Source organism: Pleurodeles waltl, chromosome 3_1 (assembly GCF_031143425.1).
Source record: "Pleurodeles waltl isolate 20211129_DDA chromosome 3_1, aPleWal1.hap1.20221129, whole genome shotgun sequence".
Lineage (NCBI taxonomy): Eukaryota > Metazoa > Chordata > Amphibia > Caudata > Salamandridae > Pleurodeles > Pleurodeles waltl.
The window spans coordinates 512,259,668-512,282,832 of NC_090440.1; the positions used below are offsets into that span (position 1 = coordinate 512,259,668).

The 23,165-nt window shown below is 46.1% G+C and overlaps 1 protein-coding gene across 2 annotated transcripts in view; it reads right to left on the reverse strand.

The window, feature by feature from the left end:
• LOC138284229 (protein FAM169B-like) overlaps positions 1-23,165 on the reverse strand; it is a 322,775-nt gene that overhangs the window by 88,747 nt on the left and 210,863 nt on the right. For both annotated transcript variants that reach the window (XM_069222766.1, XM_069222767.1), the window contains exon 6: positions 22,782-22,962. In XM_069222766.1, coding sequence (XP_069078867.1) covers positions 22,782-22,962 — 181 coding nt within the window. The remainder of the gene's footprint in view (positions 1-22,781; positions 22,963-23,165) is intronic.

The following is a 23,165-nucleotide window of genomic DNA, read 5'->3' on the forward strand; positions in this document are numbered from 1 at the left end:
CTAAGGCTGTAATCCAGGAATCACTGAATAAAGTGAAAGCCTAGCCCTAAAACTTGCTAAACATTGATATTGTTTTATTTTTGGGTGATTTAACCTAAGGCAGGCAGAGATGGCCGAGTAGTTAGCTGCTCACTGTTGTAAGACAGCCAAGAAAGAATGGCAGTGTGCATATGAAACAAAGCTGCTGATCCTCCTCCCTCCTTCAGGCAGTGCAGCCATTACAGCTGAAGAGTTCAGAGTACACCCAGCGCTGCATCTGGACCATAAGCAGATCCGTTTAAACATGCCTAAGATTTGGAGCGATGCCATCCCTGTGGTTGCACCCGACACAGCCTTCCCACTGCAATGCCAGGCCCTCGCCATGCTTACTACCTACCCAGCACACAGATGTGCAAAAGGGTGACTTTAACAGAAGACAATGATGCCTTAAACGGGTGGCAGGTCCCTTTAAAAACATCCCATTTCAGAAATGGAAAATGGAAACATGTTAAAAACAACAGAATTTAAAAGACAAAAATAAGAGTGCAAGGGCATTTGGTGAACATGTAAAGCAAAGCTGTGCAGCAGAAAATATAAAGACGCATACTTCACTATTCGTAGCATTACCCTGCCCCCAACATCACCCCACCCTCCCAAGATGAAAGGAAGCAGACACTTGTTTAGAGCTTGTAAATTCTGAACCAACTGGCCTGCTTCACTGAATGTGAAAGGGGCTCGATAAGATCTCCTTGTGGGCCTTTGCTGTATTTTAACATCTCAATGTACTGCAGGGAGCCTTTTCTACTGCAAATTTTCCCTGTGGCTCAGATCAAACTCGGCACAACCAGATTAGAGGGATTTCCAAACAAAACAACAAAAACTCCCCAATCCACTCAGAAGGACCCTCAAAGGGTCAATGGCCAGGTCTGGTGAGATGCCACAGTAATTACAGCAGAGGCAGTGCAAGGGCAGCAGAGGCTATCTTTAGTAGTCAGATGACAGCAAACTGTGTTTTAGTTATTTACATGTTATAAATGTTCAAGTGGATGTAAGCACCAGATTTGTATAAATATTTGAAGTAAACAGGCACCTTTAGAATTTGTGCACACAGTTGGATCTGGCTGGATTACGCTTACAAACAATCAACAGCCAGGAGTGGATGTCAGATGGTGTTAATGTCGGTTTTGTGGCAAAAGTGTCTTTACGGTATACAAACGCACCCAGATTAGCTCTAGTATATGAACTTTATTATTCATGGGTAATTTGTATAACATTTTTTAGAATTCGTTCCTAAAATCCAGATAGATTGTTTAACAAGTAGATCCGATGTTGTCTCCATAGTGAAAAAAAATGATTACTTTTTCCAAATACGAGTTAATATTGCCTACAAAGTGAAAAAAGATACTAAAGCATAACAAGGAAATGCCACAAACATTCTACAGGTAAATTATCTGAATTACTCAACAAAGTACTAAAAAGTAAAAATAGGAAGCATTCACAAACTACTGTTAGAAGCTGGCTGAATTTTCTGTGTCTAGTTCAACAGCTCCCGAAGTCTCAACAGTGAATGGGGCTTAAAACAGTGTGAATTACCCAAGATCACCATATGTTAGAGTGGCGCCAATACATGAATGAGCTTTTGGCCTTTAAAATTAACTCGAGGTCATCCTCTATTTGCCTCAAATGTAGCTGGCTATTTCCTGTGAAAAGGTCTTATCCTGCAACAGAGAAGTTGCGAATGTCTGGTCCGTCAATGAACCATAAACAGTGTAAAATGCTAAAAACCACCCACCATATGGTAGGCTGTCGACAACGCTCTGAAAAAAATACCGAGCAAATGGAGTTTTACATATTAGTGCTCTTCAAAGTATGCAGACTCCGTTCTCCAGCCAGCAGAAAGTGCTATGCTTACAATCCAAAGCGCTATGGCAGTTGTGTGTCACTGTAAAATTACACAGAAGTAAAATAATTTGTAAAACAAATCATCCCTTCACACTGCCAAGGGCCTTGCGCATATAGAGCACTACAAAACCGTCAGGCCTGTTACCACTACTTCGAGTTTTTTTTTTTTTTTAGAACAGTGGAGCACCCAAAGCTGCGATTGCATTTTTCAACCTCCAAAGAATAAAAAATGAAATAAGCGCTACCCTAATTTTATCCCATATATTGCAGATGGCTCCAAAATCAATTTCCAGCTTTTCGCTACATCATAATTTTGCTTGTTTATGTAAAAAATAAAATATCCACCAAACGTTACAGCATTTTGTTTGTACCGGGGATAATACAATCTACACAATACAGGCAGTGATATTACGACCAGCAGAAGGGACAGGCTGCAATCACATCGCCATGTTAATAATCCAAGCAGTTGTCTAGTGTGGTAATATCATAGAGAAATAAAACATTCTATAAAACAAATCATTCCTTCACACCGCCATGGACCGTGCTCATATAAAGCACTACAATACCTTTGGTCATGTTATAGCTACACCATTGCATGTTTTTAAAAATAACACTTATATAAAACAGTGCAAAAATACTAAGACACAAACAAACTAGACAACAATGCCCGGCGGCTAGAATGTTGGATGCCAGTGCTGTTAAAAGTATGCAGCCTGTTTTATACGGCCAGCAAAAGGAACAGGCTGCAATCACCGAAATTAAGGATTATCATCTGTGGAAAAAATTGGTTTATTTATTCTGCATGGTTAGAAAATTAAACATTCTCTACTCCTTCAGCAGTTTACCCAAAAAATCAAAAGGCAGTAACATTACGCTCAGCAAAAAGGACATACAGAAGTCAAACAATATGTAAAACAAATCATCCCTTCACACCAGCCACAGAGCGGCGGTGCTTTATATGAGCGTGCTCACATAAAGCACTACAACACCTTAGGACATGTTACCGCTACATCAGTGCATGTTTTTAAAAGTAACATATATATATATATGTATATATATATATAAGAGCAAATATAACAAATAAATGAAAATAGTAAAACACAAAATAGACAAGCTTCTTAGCGATACAACCACAATGCGTGACGGCTGGAGTTTTATATGCCAGTGCTCTTGAAGTATTCAATCTCCCTTCTCTGGCCACCAAAAGAAACAGGCTCCGAACATAAATCTTAAGGACTATCATCCATTGCTGAAATGGACAGGTCAAAATGAAGACAATTAAAGGGCAGGCGTGTCCCTCTTGCAAGGGGATGCCATGCTGATAAAGGGAAACACACAAACGTCTGTGAAGAGCTCCGAAGAGCTGTTCAGAATTGAAAAGCAACCATCTGAACTGCAATGGGTCTCACGTTCCCTCGAGTTAGAGCTATTAGCGCTTTATTGCCAAAAAACTGAAAATAAAATGTAAAACAGTTGACATAAGCGGCCGGTTCAAAGCGCCGCCGTGAGCTCGCAGAGACAGATAAAAGGAACAAGCATTTGCAATGCAAGAACAGAAAATGCACGAGGGAGAGTACGGAATGGAATAAACAAACTCACACATGACTGCAGATGAAAATAAGTTATAGACTGGAGCCCTGTTAACAGAAACAGACTGGAGCCACTGAAACATCCACACTCTTAGCCTTTGAAAACAAATTTGTATATAACAACAAAAACATCTGATAACATTGTCACATAATGTGCTTACAAAGTCCAAATAGGTTAAAAAAAACAGTATTATTATGTATATTACAACACGAGCAGTCCAAACAGATGTAAATTACCAATGTAAGAGAGAAGATTCATGTGTGATACACCCAAGCAACATAGGTGAAGAACTTGCTTTGTAAAGCAAACTGTATGCTTCACGTTAAGTAAAATAATTACTAATGAGCACTGCAACTGAGTATATAGTTAATCCCACCAAGTCTTCGAAAACAAAAATGTTTCATAAGATTAGAAATAACACACCATCAATCAACTTCACTTAAATTATAGAGGTCTAGCAAGCAATAAATAACAATTCTTACAAACAATATTTTTTAGGCTTCAAACCCCATTTCCAACACTGGTTGTCAGGATGAAGAAACCTCTGATGAACCACTCGGTTACAAATGCCCATTGTATAGACAAGTCTGAAACAACATGTGTCCATCTTATCCAAACGGCAACAGCATAGGTGTGCAAAATATTAAAGACAAATCCCTTAGTGGCAACCATATTTAACTCTTTAGAAACACATGCAGTTCCTTATCTACATTTAATCCCATGTCAGCTGCTCATAAGTGAATAATCCACTCACTCTCCAGTCTCCTCAATGTGTCTACTGCCACCTCTGGGGTTGACCTCAGTCATAGCTATACCATTGAATTTCACACTGAAGATTTCCATCCCTTTGTGGATTGTGTTTAAATGTACTGCTAATGGGTACTTGGGGTTGTTGTTTTTAATTGCCCTGATGTGCTTCTGGATTCTTTCTTTGAGAGGTTGTACAGTGCTCCCAACATAGATTCACTCACAAGTGCAAATAATAAAATAGACAACAAACTTGAATTACAGTTCATAAAATGCTTTATAACATATGTATTCTTAGTATTGTACTTAAAATCTACTTTCTTGTCCAAGGCAAAGATACACGTCTTAGACTGTATCCATCTGTAAAAACCCTTAGGTCTCTCCGGTAACCAGGTTCTAGGTACCCCTTGTGGAGTGGGAGGAATAGCTGGCACATAGTATGTTCCTGAGGGTTTTCCCTCTACTGTATGTGATACAAGGCCTGGTAGTGATATGTTTCAAAAAATGTGTTGTCTAACTTGAGTAGTTGTTCAAGTAGAATCCGATATATGTGATGACTATGTGTGTTATACCTGGTGACGAAATTAAAGCGTCCCTACCTCTTCTTTTATGCTCGACTCCCCCTAAGAAGTGAGCCACATGTTATTTTACAAATCTTTGCCCTGGCTGTAGTTAGTATTGACTGAGAGTAACTCCTCTGTCTGAAATGTTCTTCAAACAGCTCCACCTCATGTTCAAATAAAAGGTTATAACTACAATTTTGTCTCAGTCGGGTCATTTCACCTAGCGCAAGAGAGTTAATCTGTGCTTTTGGGTGACCAGTCCGTGCATGAAGATGACATTGATTTTCTGTAAATTTTAGACAACATTTTAGAATCTTCAACATAGAGACTGACATCCCAAAACTCTATCTGTTTGAAATCAGTGTGATGTGTAAAAAAGACATTGTAAGGATTGGTGTTTAAATGATTGAGAAGAATGTCCAGTGCAGAATTATTTCCTGACCAAATTACAAAGATATTGTCAATGTACCTCCCCCAATACACTATGTTATCTGTAATATCGGGTGGACTTGACAGCCATAAGTTTTTTTTTCTCGAAATGTCCCATGTACAGACTTGCACAAGAGGGGGAAAATGTTGCCCCCATCACCTGCTCCTTTTATCTGTCTGCACAGGCAACATGGCAAGACTACTTCTTACTTGGTCCTTTATGCATCTACCTGCAATTGTCAGGGAAAGGCCTCACCTATTCAGAGCTTCTCTGTAGTGCTGCCGCTGCTAGAAATGAGGAGCTCTGGATAGGTGCGATGAGTGGAGGACTCACTTTGATGAATGTGTGACAATAAGTGAAACTCTACTTCCTAGTGATTGATGAGGCCTTTCCCTGACAGTTACAGGGAGATGCATAGAAGACCAGGATACCATGTTGCATGTATGATAACAAACACGAGACGGCCAGTAGGGTTGGACTAAGAGTATGCCCCTTGCGCAGGTAAAAAAAAAAAAAACGCCCTCCACAGAACCAAGGCCAGCTGGTTCACCCCAGACCTACAGGAACCCAAACAGTCATGTCAAAAAATGGAGAAAACCTGGCGCCTTGAACCTACCAACTCCAACCACATTGCACTCAAGGACGCCATACGCAAGCATCACCAGCTGATCCGCACCACCAAAAGGACCCACTATAAAAACCGTATAAACACCAACGCTCACAACAGTAAAGAGCTCTTCGACATCATTAAAGAGCTCTCCAACCCCAGGACCTGCTCTAACGAACCCCCGCCATCACAGGAGTTCTGCAACTCCCTCGCTACCCATTTCCGTTGAAAGATAGAAAAAATCCACAACAGCTTCAAACCCCAGACCCACCAACTGACCACAGACACCCACGAACCCAACGCCCCAAACAACACCTACTTCCTCCACACCTGGACCCTCGTCAACAAAGAAGACATCGCTAACACCATGGCCTCAATCCACTCCGGCTCACCATCAGACCCATGCCCACACCACATCTTCAATAAAGCAAGCAACATCATCGCTCCCCACCTCTGCGACACCATCAACAGCTCCTTCGAGTCAGCCACCTTCCCAGAAAGCTGGAAACACGCAGAAGTCAACGCCCTGCTGAAGAAGCCCAAGGCGGACCCAAATGACCCCAAGAACTACCGGCCGATCTCCCTCCTCCCCTTCGCAGCCAAGGTCATCGAAAAAATCGTGAACAGCCAATTATCCCGTTTCCTGGAAGACAGCAAGGCGCTTAACACCTTCCAATCCGGATTCCGCAAAAACCACAGCACCGAGACCGCACTCATTGCTGCCACAGATGACATCAGGACCATGCTCGACGAAGGAGAAACAGCGGCATTCATCCTCCTGGACCTCTCCGCAGCCTTCGACACAGTATGTCATCACACTCTCCGCACATGCCTTCACAACGCCGGAATCCACGAAAAGGCTCTCAAATGGATCTCGTAATTTCTCGCCGGCAGAACACCTTCCACCGTTCCAGTGAGAAGCCTCCAAGATCATCTGTGGCGTCCCCCAGGGATCATCTCTCAGCCCAACGCTTTTCAACGTTTACATGGCCCCACTCGCCAACATCGCACGAACCCACTACATCAACATAATATCCTACGCAGACGACACCCAGCTGATCCTCTCCCTCACGAAAGACCCTACAACTGCGAAGAACAACCTCCACAACGGACTTCACGCCATCGCCAACTGGATGGAATCAAGCCGCCTCAAGTTAAACACGGACAAGACAGAGATCCTCATCTTTGGCGCCAGCCCCTCAGCATGGAACGACTCCTGGTGGCCCACCTCCCTAGGAACCGCACCCCCGCCCGCCACCCACGCACGCAACCTGGGATTCATCTTGGACTCCACACTCAGCATGACTCGGCAGGTCAACACAATCTCCTCTTCCTGCTACAACACTCTCCGTATGCTCCGCAAGATCTTTAAGTGGATTCCCATCGAAACCAGGATAACTGTCACCCACGGCCTGGTCAGCAGCCGATTGGACTACGGAAATGCTCTATATGAAGGAACAACGGCTAAACTCCAAACGAAGCTGCAACAAGTCCAGAACACTTCTGCCCGCCTCATTCTTGACGTCCCACGCCGCAACCACATCTCCCCCCACCTCGGAGACCTACACTGGCTACCCGTATCGAAGAGGATCACCTTCAAACTCCTCACCCCACGCACACAAAGCCCTCCACAACACAGGTCCAGCCTACCTCAACGACAGACTCACCTTCCACACCCCGACCCGCAATCTTTGCTCCACCAGCTTCGCCCTCGCCTCCGTCCCCCGCATCCGCCGCCCCACCACCGGAGGAAGATCATTTTCCCAGACCCAGGACCTCCTGACATTCAGGAAACGCCTCAAGACATGGCTCTTCGACCAGTAGCATCCCCCTCCCCCAGCGCCTTGAGACCCTAACGTGTGAAAAGTGCACTTTATAAATCTATTGATTGATTGATTGGAGGAAGCCTGCAAGACTCCTGTTCTGAGAAAACATTTCTTCCAGACAGCTATTTTGGAAGCGGCAAAAACATGTTGGCATTTGATTAGGTGTATAGATCCATCTAAGATCACAATTACACCCTTAAAGTATTTGTATTCCTATCACGTACCATCCCAAATAAAGTAATAACTTTGGATAGGCATGGAGGAAGTTTAAGATTTTTACCAGCACTGGTTCTCTACTTACCAGAATAGATTTTATTCTAATCTCCCTATCCCAAAAGGAGGTAATTCTTCTCTGGGGCTACGGTTGAGACCACTGAGTAAGTATCATCTTAAACTCTGCAGGTTGGACTGGCTAATGATGAAGCATGCCACTATTAGGTGGGTGAGGTCTTTCCATCCATAATAAGGAAAAATCTTCATGGAGCTAGTATCAGACGAATTGCAAGGCGTGGAACAGGGTCCCGCTCCATTGTGTTGCATGAAAAGGTTTATTATGCCAGGTCGAATTGGCAGTTTTAAAGCTGCATATTCAGGCTGCAGGTGCAGGCCTGGCAACATGTTTTGGAGTGTCAGTTGAGTGGTGGCACAATACGTACCCTGAGTATACTTTTGTAACATATACTAGAGACTTAAAGGTAACTTAAATATACCAGTCAAGAATGTTGTTAATTTCAACATGTTTTAGGGGTCGAAGCACATACCCTGGGGCCTGGCTAACATTATCCCAGTGCGCAAAAACACAGTAGCATCAGCCAGAAAAAAACGGGGGTGACTGTAGAAAAAAAGAGGAATTTTCCTGCACACACAAACAACAGAAACCCAAGAAATACAGTGGGGTGGGACTACCATACATCCTGGTCGAGTTGGGTTAATTAGGATCCGAAAAAAAAACAGGGCGTCATGGACTAAACAATAAGTGGCATATACATTTGGCAGGTGCCATGGATGCTCAAGATATATAGAATGTGAGGATTATTTTTATCCCCAGTAACGCGAGTGATGCTAGAAGTATGACCTAAAATAGCAGAAAAGGGAAACTCGCCAGATTTCTATCCCAGTGGACCCATTACTTGGAAAACCCAAAGTCTGACGGAGTCCACCAAGACCAATGCTTCGAAATTTAGTGACAAAGGATGGAAAAGAATGTTTGAGGGAAAATAGTTTAGACGATTTTTGAATATATAGTGGCAATACAAAATTCCAGACACAGACCGGCTTTGCTATGACCAAATTGGACATTGGGTCTTAAACCCAACAGTTAAAGGAACTGCCTGCAGAACTGTCACCAAATTTGAACAATGGATTGTATAAACGGAAAATGATGAAAAAGTGACCACAGACATTTACAAATTGCACACAGGGTCCGGAACACTGAAAACTCAAGGGCAAAGACGATGGGAGACAGAACTACATAGGGTACTGTTAAGGAAAGAATGGAAGGAGGTATAAACGAGGATACAGGGTATCCTATATAGCTGGCAACTATTGAATCTAGCAACCTATTGGTAAATGCTGTAGTGGCTGAGAATCTAATGTTAATCTAATCTCAATATATATCGGCAGTGCCCAAAATGACAAACATATTGTACTTATGTTTATGGAATAGATAAAATGTTTCAAACTATAATCCCCAGGTTACACGGGTGTGTTCTTCTGGGCACTGCCAATTCACAAACTTACCTGTACACTTAAAAAAACGGTACGATATGATATCCCTGGCCCTGTCTGCAGCGAAGCAAGCAATAACGATTCTTCGAGGAATGGATCAACAAACTTCAGAAAATGATTATAGAAAATAAGCAATATCATGGGAATGGAAAATAAGCAATATCCTGGAAATGGAAAAATAGCTAACACCATATTTTTTATGGCAAAACAAAATAAAACACAATGGCCCCATTCCTTACATAGCTCTCAAAAGAAACGATGCACCCCAGACCCTGAGAATAAATCCAGACAAAACCGACAGTAGTCTTGCGGGAGATTCAGAATTTGAGCATAAAGATGAAAGGATATCTCGAAGAATGCTAAAATTGTGTAGGTTTATAGGTGGGAAAGAACATGCGATAAAGTTTAGTAAATGAAAATTAGGGATCTTACCGGCCAATGGATGTAGACAAGTGTATGTGTACAAGAGGTATTCACAATAAAACAATTGACCCTAAATCCCTTCTTCTAAATAATGCCTTAGAAAAACCGGCTGTATGTTGTCCTTACAAACTGCACAGTAATTTCGCAATACTGTAACCATAATTTTTTTTTTTTTATTGTAACTTTTACTTGGGAACTTTTTAGTTGGAAAACAACCAAAATGGAAAAACTGTCTTATCTGTTTTTTTCCACTGAAAATATTTTCAGTTATATGGTTCTCTTTCAAAATAAAATCACGTGTTAGGAAATAATAAGTAGCATTCTGGGAGCCATTTACACAGCCACAAAATAGTTAGATTTTGTAAACGTGTCCATGTTTATGTTTTGGAACAACAAAGTAAAAGCTTTGCAGTAATGAATCATTTATGCCATTTTGAACATCTTACATATATGACTGCATGTCCTGCCTTAGCAGCAAACAGTTATTTCCCAGTGCATTTCTTCACAGCGCTTGTCCTGAACAAGTTATACATATCGCAGCATGTCTTGCCTCGGCATCAAACAGTGATTTCCCATAACTATACAGTAGCACTGTAAACTAGCAGACAAGTGGGTTTGTGCTGTTGGGGTTGCAGCTACTTATTTAGGGAGCAAAACAAACATGAAGACCAGCAGCAGCTACTCACCAGGGGCTTCAGGGCGCTGCCCTGTCACCTGCGAGCCACCACACAATGCCCCTTAGCCGTGCCCACACTATTTAATTTATTAACAGTGTTTATAATTTTGTGTTTTTATGAATATTGTCAGGGTGCAAGTCAGGCCTCTCCAGGGTCTTCATGACAGGAGGAGAGGGTGGGCATGTTCCGTCTACAAAGTTATGTGTAAAATCATTGCACTACGTAGGTGGCTAGCTAGATAATGCACGTCTGAGGGGCATAACTGCAGTATGTAGGTGATTGGCTGGGATTGCACATGTATGAGGTGTATAATTCAACTACGATCCACTCACACAGGCACAATCCATTGTATTTACCAGACATACTGCGCATGCCTAAGGCAGTACAGTCTATCTGCTAAAATTAGACTTACAGGTCACAGATCAGTGCATTCTTGAGGCCAATGAAAAGCAACATAAAGCAGCAGGGACAAGATCACAAGCACTGTTCCTGCTCCTGACAGGGCTATGTTTCCAATCCTATCAAGAAGCTGGGAAAAGAAATGAGGTGGATATTTCCCATTTTTATCCTGCCCTGCTCTTCGCAAATCATGCCTTGCACAATCTAATTCTAAATTCCCGCCATGCTTCTGCCATGAAACGTCTGAGTTGCCAGAAAAGGAAGCAAGGTAAGTCAAAATAAGTATTTTTACTCTGTGCATATCTGAGTTTCTGTTTGTGAGAGTGTTTGAGAGTGTTAATGAGAGTAAAAACCAAGTGAGAATCAGTGAGTGTGTGACAGCAAATATGAATAAGTGAAAGCAAGTGCAAGGGCATGAACTAAGTACTGTGAGTGAGTTAGATTCAGTGAGTGAGGGGAGGTTGTGAGTAGGAGTGAGTCAAAGGGTGTAGTTATCAAGGTTGCAGCAGGTACAGTTGCATCAGGGCCAGAGGCCGAGAGGCTTACTGAATCGTTTTTATTAAAGAAGAATGCCCTAATTAGTACATTAGGGACCATATCCCATAAAGTGCCCTTGTGCTTTCCCAGTGCACTTTGGTAATACAGAAGGGGTCACTGAATCTTGTGTGGCCTCTTCTGTACTACTGATAGCACTAGCGTACATGTAACAAAGCGCTATCTTGCAAGGGCATTCCCTCATTTGCATGGGGTGTGACCCCATGCAAATGAGGGAACCTTCCTGCCTCTACACCATAATATGGCTGTGGGCAGAAAGGTAAAGAAGCCGTCAGGAGGCGCACTGAAAGTGCAAAACAAAAAAGTGGCACACTGTCAGTGCTCACCCTGAGGGAGAGAACAGAGAGGGTCCGATGGATCCCACAGGCATTTTTCTGCAAGCTGATGCAGTCACTCCCTGCACCTCGCTGCAGGGTTATCCCTATGCTCTCTGTAAAGTGCATGCGGGTGCTACCAGCACAGTGGAAAGCGGCTGATTAAAGTAGCCACTCTGTATTTCACTGAATGCACTGACCCTAGGGCAGCCCCAAGTTCTCGGCCGTCCTAAGGGCAGCGCATTCATTGAAATCCAACACACTGTTCATGTTTGCGCCTGGCGCATCTGTTTAAAGGTGTGCTGTGGCGCAAATATGAACAGTGTGCCTGATACCTAATATGGGCGCTGGTGTTCAAAGCAGAGCCTCCTATACCCCAGCAGTTGTGAGAGAGAGAGAGAAGCACACATGAGTGAGGGAATTTGAATTAAAGTGTTAACTTACTTTATGCTGATGAGTCTACTGCTGCCCAATGCGTATTAAAGATATGTTTTGGCTTATGGGGACACCCAAGATAACCTGCTGCTACTGGCATATGGAAGGCAATTACTAAGGCATACTGTAGGGCATTAGTAGCATAAACAGGGCATCAAGTAATGAAAATAATTGTTGGGAGAAGAGTAATCCTATTGCAAAATGCAGCCACTGGTATTTCTTGGCCTCTGAGAGGGCAGCCATGGCATATCGGGGGTCTGTGTCAGTTCTGAGGAAGCAAACCAGGATAAAATACTGGCCCTTACATACTGAAGGTAATTAATGTCATATGAGGCAGTATCAGTGGCAAAGTTCTGGCACTGGCAACTGTATGTCATTATTGACTAAGGGGATAGCCTTGATAAATGCAGAAATTTGCAAACTAGAGATAATCCTTAACATACATGGGGCACCCAAGGCAAATTTTGAAAAACACGGGGTGAACTTGTGGCAAGTATTACGCCCCACCTCTTTCAGAGATCACTAGCGGCAACTAATAGACTTGTTGTTCTTAGCCCAAAACAATATGTCCTGCGTGTCAGGTGACAGGACCCCACACCACCGCATGAAATCAGATGTCAGTAATCAAAGTGTTGTAAGTGTAATGTGTTGACAGTTGTTCAGATGTTGGTGGCTCTCATCCATTCACTGAAGGCGTGTGCATCTCTGGGAAGGATGTCCCTGCATTTAAATGCTGTGTTTGATGAAAAAGGAGGAAGGAGCACCTGCGATGCAAACAGCATTGGGCTAAATGTGTCGGTTTCCGATTGGAGGAGACCTGTGAAATTTTTGTTGGTGTGGCTTCAAGGGACAAATGATAAGGCAATGCATTTTTTTCAAAAGGTTCACAAAGCATGCACTTGCATGAGTAATTAAAGTTTTGACACTTACGCCCTCATTACAACTTTCGCAGTTTTCGGGCGATACCACAATGAGACATGTCACCATCATACGGCCAGTGGTAGCAGTACAGCGACCGCCGTATTATGAGTTACAAAGAACAAACCGCCCAAATACAGCAACAAAACCAACCCCGCCAGGCCGGCCAACGATGAAATGTTGACTGATCTACCGCCGGCCGGCCACGCCAACCCCATTCCGACCGCCCTATTACGAGTCATTTTTCAGCACATCAGTACATGCACGCGGGTAAACCAACGGCGGTCCGCACTGCTGCGGTACAGAAACGCACTGCCAATTGTAGCCAAAACCCCACTGGACAGTTCGAAACCCACACCTGAAACACATACACACACCTGCTCATGGCAAAATATACCAACCCGCCACACACCAATAATCCTTTGCGATTACCACGACAAGCCAGAGAGGCACGAGCCATAAAGCACACCCCATACACAACAAACACCTGCACATTCCACATTTTGCACACAACACCACCGCAACCCACCAGCACCAACATCCAAACACCCCCACACCACCAATCACCCTGCACTGCACCCTACCCACACAACATCCCCCACCGAATTGTCATGCCAGAAGCATCCACGGTTCACAGACAATGAGTTGCGGGACATGGTGAACAAGATCGTCAGAGTTGAGCCACAACTGATGGGAGTCCAAGTCCAGCAAACATCACCGGGCAGGAAAACCGAGTTATGGCACAGGATCGTCAACATGGTCAATTCAGTCGGCACCTCTCCACGCACAAGGAAGGATATAAGGAAGAGGTGGAACGTCCTTAGGATGAAAGTCCGTTACAAGGTGTCCAGGCACAGGATCGCCCTGAACAAGAATGGCGGTGGGCCCCCGACCCACCCCTTGACTTAACATCCTGGGAGAAGAAGGTCTTGGACATCATGCATCCGGAGGGACTCACTGGAATTGACGGAGGGCTCGACACTGGTAAGGCAACAATACCCCCCCAGGCAACAACCACTCCTAACCAGCATGCCGACCCACCACCCACCAATCGCCTATCCCTTGCATGCCACACCACCCCTGTCCCACCATATCCACACACTCCCCCCAATGCACAGATTAATGATCACAATATGAAGAACCTCAACTCCCACAATGCATCACGCCCAACACAGCTAAAACTCACTGTACCACTTCACAGTGGGACACCTGCATGGACAACCATATCACAGCCCACACCTACTGTTTGCTACAACTGCCTCCCAACACATGGCAATAACAACAATGCCAACCACCATCCACAACCCACTATGGCACATAGAAACCATGGCACAGTGCAGCTGTCATTGCCATCAATGGGGAGCAAATGTAGCCACTGCATGCACCACACCATGAAAATGACAACTACACATCCACATACAAACTCTCCCTCTTTCCATCTAACCCTGCCACTGCCACCCAACAGAGGATGCCAATGTCACACAGCCATCCCAGTGATGCAGGACCAAGTGGATATCTGGATGGGAACGAGTTGCCTGGGCCATCTGAGGCGACTGGTCAGTCAACTACTAGCAGCCCCACCCTGGACACACCGGACTCACTGTCCCATGTGGCTGCAATACCACAGCCAGCCCCTCCACCCCAAACCTGTGCCCCAGGGACCTCTCAGTCAGAAATGTGCACCACAGTATAGGGCCCAGAGTCAAGGGCACACACCTCAGACAATGAAGGACCTGGTGGCACTGGGAGTACTGTGCCAGGGGCACGGGTACAGGGAGCTAGTGGCAGTGGGAGGGGATCAGTGGCCCAACGGACAGGGCACAAACAACAACTGGCTTCCCAGGAGGCCCTCACCCAAATCCTGGGGGCAAACCACCAAACCCAGGACACAAGGGCCCAGATCCTCACCACTGTGAAGGAGACCCAGAGGCTTCAGAGTGAATACCATCAGGAGGCTATGCAGCAGGGGCAGTCCCACAATACCACCATGGCCTCCATGGCAGGGGTGTTGAAGGAACTCACCACCAACTTTCGTCAGTCCATCTCCCACCAGCAGTCCCCTTCCATTAACCATTTCAATTCTGAGCCCACCACGTCAGTGGCAGCTAGTAATGTCTCCATACTCCCATGGCCACCATACTGGACCCCAACTACAGACAGCTGGCCCAAATACTCTGATGAGCCCACCCGCCATTACCCCACTCATGACCCCTTGCACTTGTACATCCCAAATAAACAGCATTGATCACAATTACTGCCTACGTCTTTATTGTCATGAGCACGAAAGATACAGCCATTACGTGTGCAACCGTTAAACCAATGTCCTGCCAATATATGTGTGAGTGACAGAGGGGGAGCGAAATGTAGCAAGGATTTCAGTGGAGCAGGCAGTGGCTGGAGAGATGGGTCAAGGGAGGCAACAGGTGAGGCAGGGACCGGAGTGCACCACAACAATGCCCTGAAAGTAGAAAAAGACCAGGACATCAGTCACATATTCCTGTTTTAGCTGTTGGTCCATAAGGCTGGGTCTCTGAGGATTTCTATATGGCGCTGGAAGGCCTTCGGGTAGCTATGCACTCTATAAGTATTCTTAACATAACATATGCCAAATCAACACACATGCACTGTAAGTACAGGAAGCCAAGGTTGAGAAGGCAAGTCAAGTCCAAAAACATATGGCCATAACAAACCCACATGCACAAGACATACCTCCCAAATGGTCCCTCCCTCACAGCAAACAGAACCACACGTTAGGCAGTTCACACTGCCACGAAGAGAAATGTTGCACCGCCTCCCAATGTCGAATCCCAGTACAGGATGCAATACAGAGGAAACCACCTAGTGTAGCACACATATTACACTGAATCAGGCAGTTCAGGGAACAATGGTCCTGCACATAGATGGCACAAGTGCAGCAACACAACAGCAGGATGTGAATAGCACTGACTTGTGCACAGTAACAACCCAACTAATGGCCACACATAACCCCCCTCAAACCACCCAGACTCAGAGCTCAACTATCTGCAGTTATTACAGACAGCAGGTGGTAGCATGACACAAGGCAGACAGTGGAACTGGACGTATACCATACATATGACACATACCTGTATCTCAGTGGAAGTATTGTCGTATCAGCTCTGCTCTAGAGTCAACTGAATCCTCATCATCATCACTCCCCATGTCCCCTTCATCAGCCACTGGTACAGCTGCCACCTCCTCTGCATCCAGATGTGACGTCTCAGGGCCAGATTGTGTAGCATGCAGCAAGCAACAATGATCTGGCACACTTTCTGAGGTGTGTAGAGTAGGGCACCTCCGGAGATATGCAGACACCGGAATCTGGCCTTCAGCAGGCCAATGGTCCGCTCACTCACCCGTCTTGTACTACTGTGGGCCTCATTGTACCTGTTTTTATCAGCTGTAGTTGGATGCCTCATGGGTGTCAGTAGCCAGGGAAGGTTGGGATAGCCACAGTCACCTGTGTGCACAGAGGTAAGAGCCATGTCAGGACCAGGACGGTGTAGTGTAGGTGTGAAGAGTGTTGAGAGCAGAGGGGCACACATATGTGAGGATACATACCAATAAGGCAGTCCCGGTCCTTCTGTAGTGGTGCCATCATGTGTGGGACGGTGCTGTTCCACAGAATGTAGGAGTCATGCACAGACCCAGGGAACCTGGCCGTCACTTGTGTGATATTTTGGTCAGCCACACACACCACTTGCACATTGGTGGAATAGAAGTTTTTACGGTTCCTATACACTTGTTCACTACTCTTGGGTGGCACCAGGCCAATGTGGGTGCCATCTATGGCACCTATCACATGAGGGACATGTGCCAGATTGTAGAAGGCAGCTTTCACAGTGGGCAAATCAGCACAATGTGGGAACCTGATGTAGCTGGCCATATGTTGTAGCAGGGCACATAGGACGTCCTTCAGGACGTTGCTGAACATGGGCTGTGACATCCCTGCTGGCGGCCGCCTGTCCTGCATGCACTGGACAGATGGAAGTGTGCTCATCCCACTGGCATTAACATGTCATGGCGTTCGGCAGTCTAAATCGCCGTGCAACTCCTCATTGGTTAACATGGTTGCCTACGGGAGAAAGGAGCCAAAGGTGATCGTCGCCGGCGGTGATGGTGATGTCTAAGGTGGCCGTGACCGCCATATCATGTGCTCATGCTCACTTGACTCCTGACAGTCCTGCACAGAAGACCTCCACTGCATGTGCTGCTGTGTTATGACTCTGGTAGCCAAGATGCCACGTCCTGCAGGAGATGGGGCCCCAGCCTTCACCCAGGAGGAATTGGAGAAGCTCGTGCAGGGGGTCCTACCCCTGTATGGACAGTTGTATGGGGCACCAGAGCAGCAGGGGAGGCCAATGTGTCTGTCCTGTCTTTGAGTGGTGCGTATGGGGATGGGGACTTTGGGAGTCAGTGTGACTGGAGAATGGACATGGGTGAGGAGTCTGAGCCTAGGTGGATTGATGACATGTGAGTGTGGTTGTGAGATGTGTGCAGTCCACTGCTGTGAAGCCATTCTACATTAATGTTTCCTTCTGTCTGTGTCACCCATGCAGGTCAGTGCCCATCAGAAGAAGGGGATATGGCGTGCCATCGCTAAACAAGCGTGGACACCGGGAGTCCATGCCTGGCGGAGCACCCACTGCAGAAAGAGGTGGGAGGACCTGATACGCTGGGCCGGAAAGACCGTGGAGGCCCAGCTGGGGATGTCCTCCCAAAGTGGGAGGGGTGCCCATTGGACCCTGTCCCCCCTGATGGCCCGCATTTTGGCGGTGGCCAACCCTGAGGTGGATGAGCGTTTGAGGTCAGCACAGCAGCCAAGAGGGGGTGAGTACACAGTCTCACTTATAATGTGTGTTGCCATTGTGGCTCTGGGTATGCACTACTGGAAAGCTGTAGCGTGGGTACTAGGTGGATTCATGTCCACTATGGGTATCAGCCAGCCGGGCAGGATTCGCATCATGGATGTGTGGCCATACAGTCTGTGAATGGAGGTGCATCTGTGGTGTCAGGCAATTGTAATCAGTTGATGCCAACCACTGTGCCAGGGGTGCCTGTTGAGCCCTCAGTCTGCTGCCAGGTACTGTATATGTAGTGAGGAAGGGTGGGCCAAGATGTTGCTGTGCAATTTGACAATGGGCTAGTTGGCATGCCAACTAGGCATGCAGGAGTCTGTTGGTTCTGTAATGCAGGAATAGTGTGTCTCTACGGGCATGTGAAGAGGGCAGGTCCTGGGCGGTGTGACAGGTATGCCTCACATCTTGTACACGATTGCATCTGTAACAGCGTCAGTGATATACATGTGCATTGCTGTGGTATCCCCCATGGTGTTCCATTATTGTAACATGTGTAGGTGAGGGCACGGCGTGTCATGGCATGGTATCAGTAGATGTTGTAGTTACTCTATGTGACTGTTGTGCTGGCATTGAGCAGTTGCACCCTGTCTCCCTCTCTACCTCTCCTCCTGTGTCTTTGTGTGCATCAGCATCATCTGGCGAAGGAGAAGGGCCACCGACAAGTGGGGATGCTGCAGCCCACGGGACCCAAGAGGCTGATACCAGTGGAGCCAAGGGGACCAGTGCGACGAAGGGTGAGGGGAGTGCCACGGGGGAAGACAGGATCAGCGACACCATCTTCAGATTCCTCCTTCGATGGACGCTCCCTGGCGGTGGCAGAACCTTCTGGGACCACCCCCCTTACCAGCACCGCCCTGCCTGTAGCTCCCCACCCAGTTGCCCATGCTCGCCCACCCAGAAGGGTGGGCATCTCCTTTGCCGCAGGCAACCCTGCTCCTATCAGCCCTGCTGCTCCAAAATGAGGAGGTGATTGACCTCCTGAGGTCCATCTCTGGGGGCAGACAACCATTGTGAATGCCATCCAGGGACTGTCTTCCCAGATGCAGCAGACCAATGCGTTCCTGGAAGGCATCCAAGGTTCCCTGTCTGGCCTGCAGAGATCGTTTCAGGCTCTGGCCTCCTCCTTAATGGCAGCCATTGTCCCTTCTTCTTCCGCACCCCCTCCAGCTACCTGTTCCCAAACCCACATCCCTCTCCCCTCACCCATCCAAGGCACACTTACTGACCCACATGCATCCACATCAACAGACATGGTATGAAAGGACAGACACAAGTACCACAACGCCACCACCACCATGCACACACACAACATTCAGATGCAGACATGCCAACATCCACTCCCTTCACCAACTCCTCCACCACCTTCCCTATCACAGTCCAACCAACACCACTCACACCTGCAGTCAGCATCTCATCAGTCACAGATCCTGCCACATGTGCCCTCACTTGCACCGTCACCACAATAACAGACCCCATATATGCACCCCATACACCACATGTGCACACACCATGACAATCAACAACCCCACATGCAGCACATCAACCCTACCTGCAGACACCACCCCAACATTCACTCACACATCCCCCCTGCCATCTCCGTGCATCTCCTCCACCCCTCCTAGTACACCTAAACGCCCACACTCACCCACCCAACACTCACCCAGCACACACATGGTGCACACCAGGCACCTGCACCCAAGGCACCTCCACATACACACCTCTCAATCATACCCTCTCCCTCTACTCCCAAACGCCCTTCTCATGACCTACCTTGTGCCCCTAAGAAACATTTCCTGACAGAGTTTTCCCTGTTCCCCACCATTGGCTCAGTCCCTTTTCCCCCCATGCGCCCTGCTAACCTTCCCAGACCCCTGCCTTCCACCTCCCAGGCCTCCACTGGTTATCACCATGCCCTTCCCCCGCCTAAGACATCCACCCCCAGCAAGGCCACAGTTACCCCTTCCACAGCCAAGGCCAAGCCCACTCTCTCCACTTCCGAGCCAGGCCCAAACACCCCCTTCCGGCTAAACCACCATGTCCAGGTGCAAGCCTAAGTACCCCCACTCCTCCCCAAAGCCCAGCCCGAAGGACCCCCCTCAAAGCCCAAAGCCCCCCCACCAAAGCCCAAAGATCCCCCACCCTCCCCTGAGGTGCCTGCATGCACCATTGATGCCCCTGACATGTGGAGGCCAGCACTTTGCACTCAGGAGTCAAGTTGGGGCCTCATTCCCTGCCCTGTGTTGTTGGGGCACAATGGACAATTCTGGACTGGCCCTTGGGCCTCATTGTTCATAGTTTTAAAGTTATTTATTATATCTGCACCACTGCCCATTGGTGTCGATGGAGACAACCTTGTCCTGGATTTCCTTCCAGATGTTTGTGTGGGCGTGTCGTGTGTGTGTGTTGTGTGTGTGTGTACTAATGTCCTTCCCTCCAGTGTGAGCTAGGCTAGTGTACTTACAGTTGGTGTCTTGGTCGGCATTGCTGTTCCTGGAAGTCAATGGCCAGCAGGAGCATTGGGAAGACTTGCAATCCGCGTGCCATGGTGCTTACAGACATGCCTGTGTTCCTGAAGGTGAGTGTGCCCTTTCCCATTGTTTGTTTCTGCCATGCTTTTCGTGGTGGTGAGACCACCCCGGAAATCCTAGCGGTGTGCAGCCTCATAAAACAGACATGGGAAACTGCCTGACTGCTGGCCTGGAGATGCGTGCCACCGGTTGCGCCGGTCTGTCCACAATGGCAGTCCGGACGGGACCCTGGCTGTGTTCTTCAGTTGCCTTCCCCTGACTCGTAATATGGCAGTCTTCACCGCCGGGCCCAAGACGGTCCGATCGTCACCTTCACCGCAGCAGTCCAGTGACCACCATACTCGTAATGAGAGCCTTAATGTGTGTATCGTCCGGTGTCCTTATTTATGTGTGTTGTGTTTCTGTGTAAATGAAGTAATTATGTTGTGTTTTGCAGTATTAAGGGTGTATGATTGCCTTTGCTGTTATTGTTCATCAGTGAGATAGCTTCGGTTTCTGCAGGTGCCATTATGTGGTTTGCAGAACGTGGGCAAAGTCATAATATTGACTGCAAGGATTAGTCGGAGAAGCAATCCTATTAAGTGGACTTGAATAAAATATTATTTCCTAGATTTGTGGCTGTGTTTCTACTTTCAAGAAATGGGGACAGATAACAGCACTCTGCTGGTTAAGGACAACACCATTATTTCTACCTACTATTTGGAGACCCGTGTAGACTGAAAACAGGCCTATTATAATAAGCAGTATTTCCTATCCTTGATTGGTGAGTGATATATGGAGAACATAACCTGGAAGCATCTATCTTACTGTGTTCTTCACAGTTCATATACAACCTTCTTCAAAGGGAAATTCATTCTCTGCAAGGTTTTTATCAAATTGTTTTGGAAGTACGTTGTTTCTTGCAGCCGATACCTACCACTGCCTGACTTGTGACAATCCAAAGTGAATCCACAAGGATTCTGAAAACCCTGCTCTGAAGTTATTAGTTTGGGTGTGTGCTTTACTCGTTGGAATGCCATGGAGCTGTATTTTGCTCTGTGTGCGCTACAGGAACCACTTCCTCCTCCTATCCTAAGGTCTCATAGTTCTTGACTCTCCTTATCTCAAGGACAGCAAATGGCATGCAATCCCTATTAGACGCTTTTAATATTTTTATGGGAAATCTTGGCCTTAAAATTAAAAGAACAAAATCAATTGTGAGGAAGTGTGGTCCAAAGTGATCAAAAATTTTAAAAAAAATTGGGAGGGTGCAGAAATACTTAAGGTTCCTAAGTTTACTTATCTGTGGGTCCCAAATGATGTTGACTTTAATAGGAAATGTTTCATAAATATTCGTATTTTGCAGTTTCAAAGAGCCATTGATGCAGTTTTTAGGTTTTCATAGAAACCGGCACATAAACCAGTTAAGGAAATAATGACTATTTTTAAAATCAAATGTCTTTCAATTGCCTCATTTGGAGCTGGGGTGTGGGGTTACACAGACTGCTCAAGTCTACAGGTAGTGGAAAATAAGTTTCTGAGAAGGTTGTTAGCAGTCCCTCAATCCACTCCGGCTGCTTTTTGCCATGATGAAGTGAGGTTGAGGGATATTGCCGACTATATAAGAGTGCAAACTTTACTGCTCTGGTTAATAGTATGGCTAAATCCTGAAGCTCACTTGTGCAGATCTGTGATCAGGGACTGTTTGTCACTGACATGTTTTATGGATATCCCTTGGATTAGGTATGTAAATTCCATGTTCTCACGCCTTGGGGTAGAGGAATATTTCCAGGATCCCAACTCCTTGCCGGGGGGAGAGTTATACAGAGAACTAAGAATTTGTACTGGCACTCTAATCAGAACCCAGATTTAACTGGTAATATGTCTGGAGCTCAGAAGCGATGGTCTCCTAAGCCATTACTTCCCAAGTTATTTCTTAGTATGATCACTTCTGAACGGCACAGGTTTTTGATATTGATATTTATTTCTATTTATTAAAGCTTTTTTCTGATTATAATGTTTGTAATTGACTGTGTATTTTTTTGGCTCTTTTGAACCGAACAAAGTATTTTGATGATGATGATGACTCTCAGTCTTGTATTATCACCCTTCCACAGCATCTCAATCTTTTTAACGCAATGCTTTAGTGTAATATGTAATAACTTGTAGTGTGCATTTTCTGTGGTAATAAAAGCTATTCCACATCTCATACGTACTGCAGGTATCCTAGAAAGGTATAGCAGCCTTTTTACAGAGCATTACAAAACACACCGAAACGTGACTTTGAAGATTGAGAAGTGTTACCTTTGGGCTTGACAGTGTAAAACGCCACAGCTTCTCCATTCTGCCAGAAGATCTTGGCATCCTCCCTAGAAGAATGAGGGACAAAGAAAGCAGCATCCTCATCCTCAGCGCCTTTCTCCAGTGCTCCAAAAATGAAACAGTTAAGTACAAAGAGGACCACCCTTTCTCCAAATGACTGCACCTTCAGGAACAAAGAAACACAGACAATCCAGTAGTAGGTATCTTTTTTAGTTTGTAAACCTTTTCACGTCTGGCTGCAGAACATAACAGTATTAATAATACAATCATAGCACACTCGTCGTATTGGTCAGCCAAATGCTGTGATCACAGATTTCACTACTGAACAACTCTATGGGCCAGATTTATCACAAAAGCCTTTTGTGA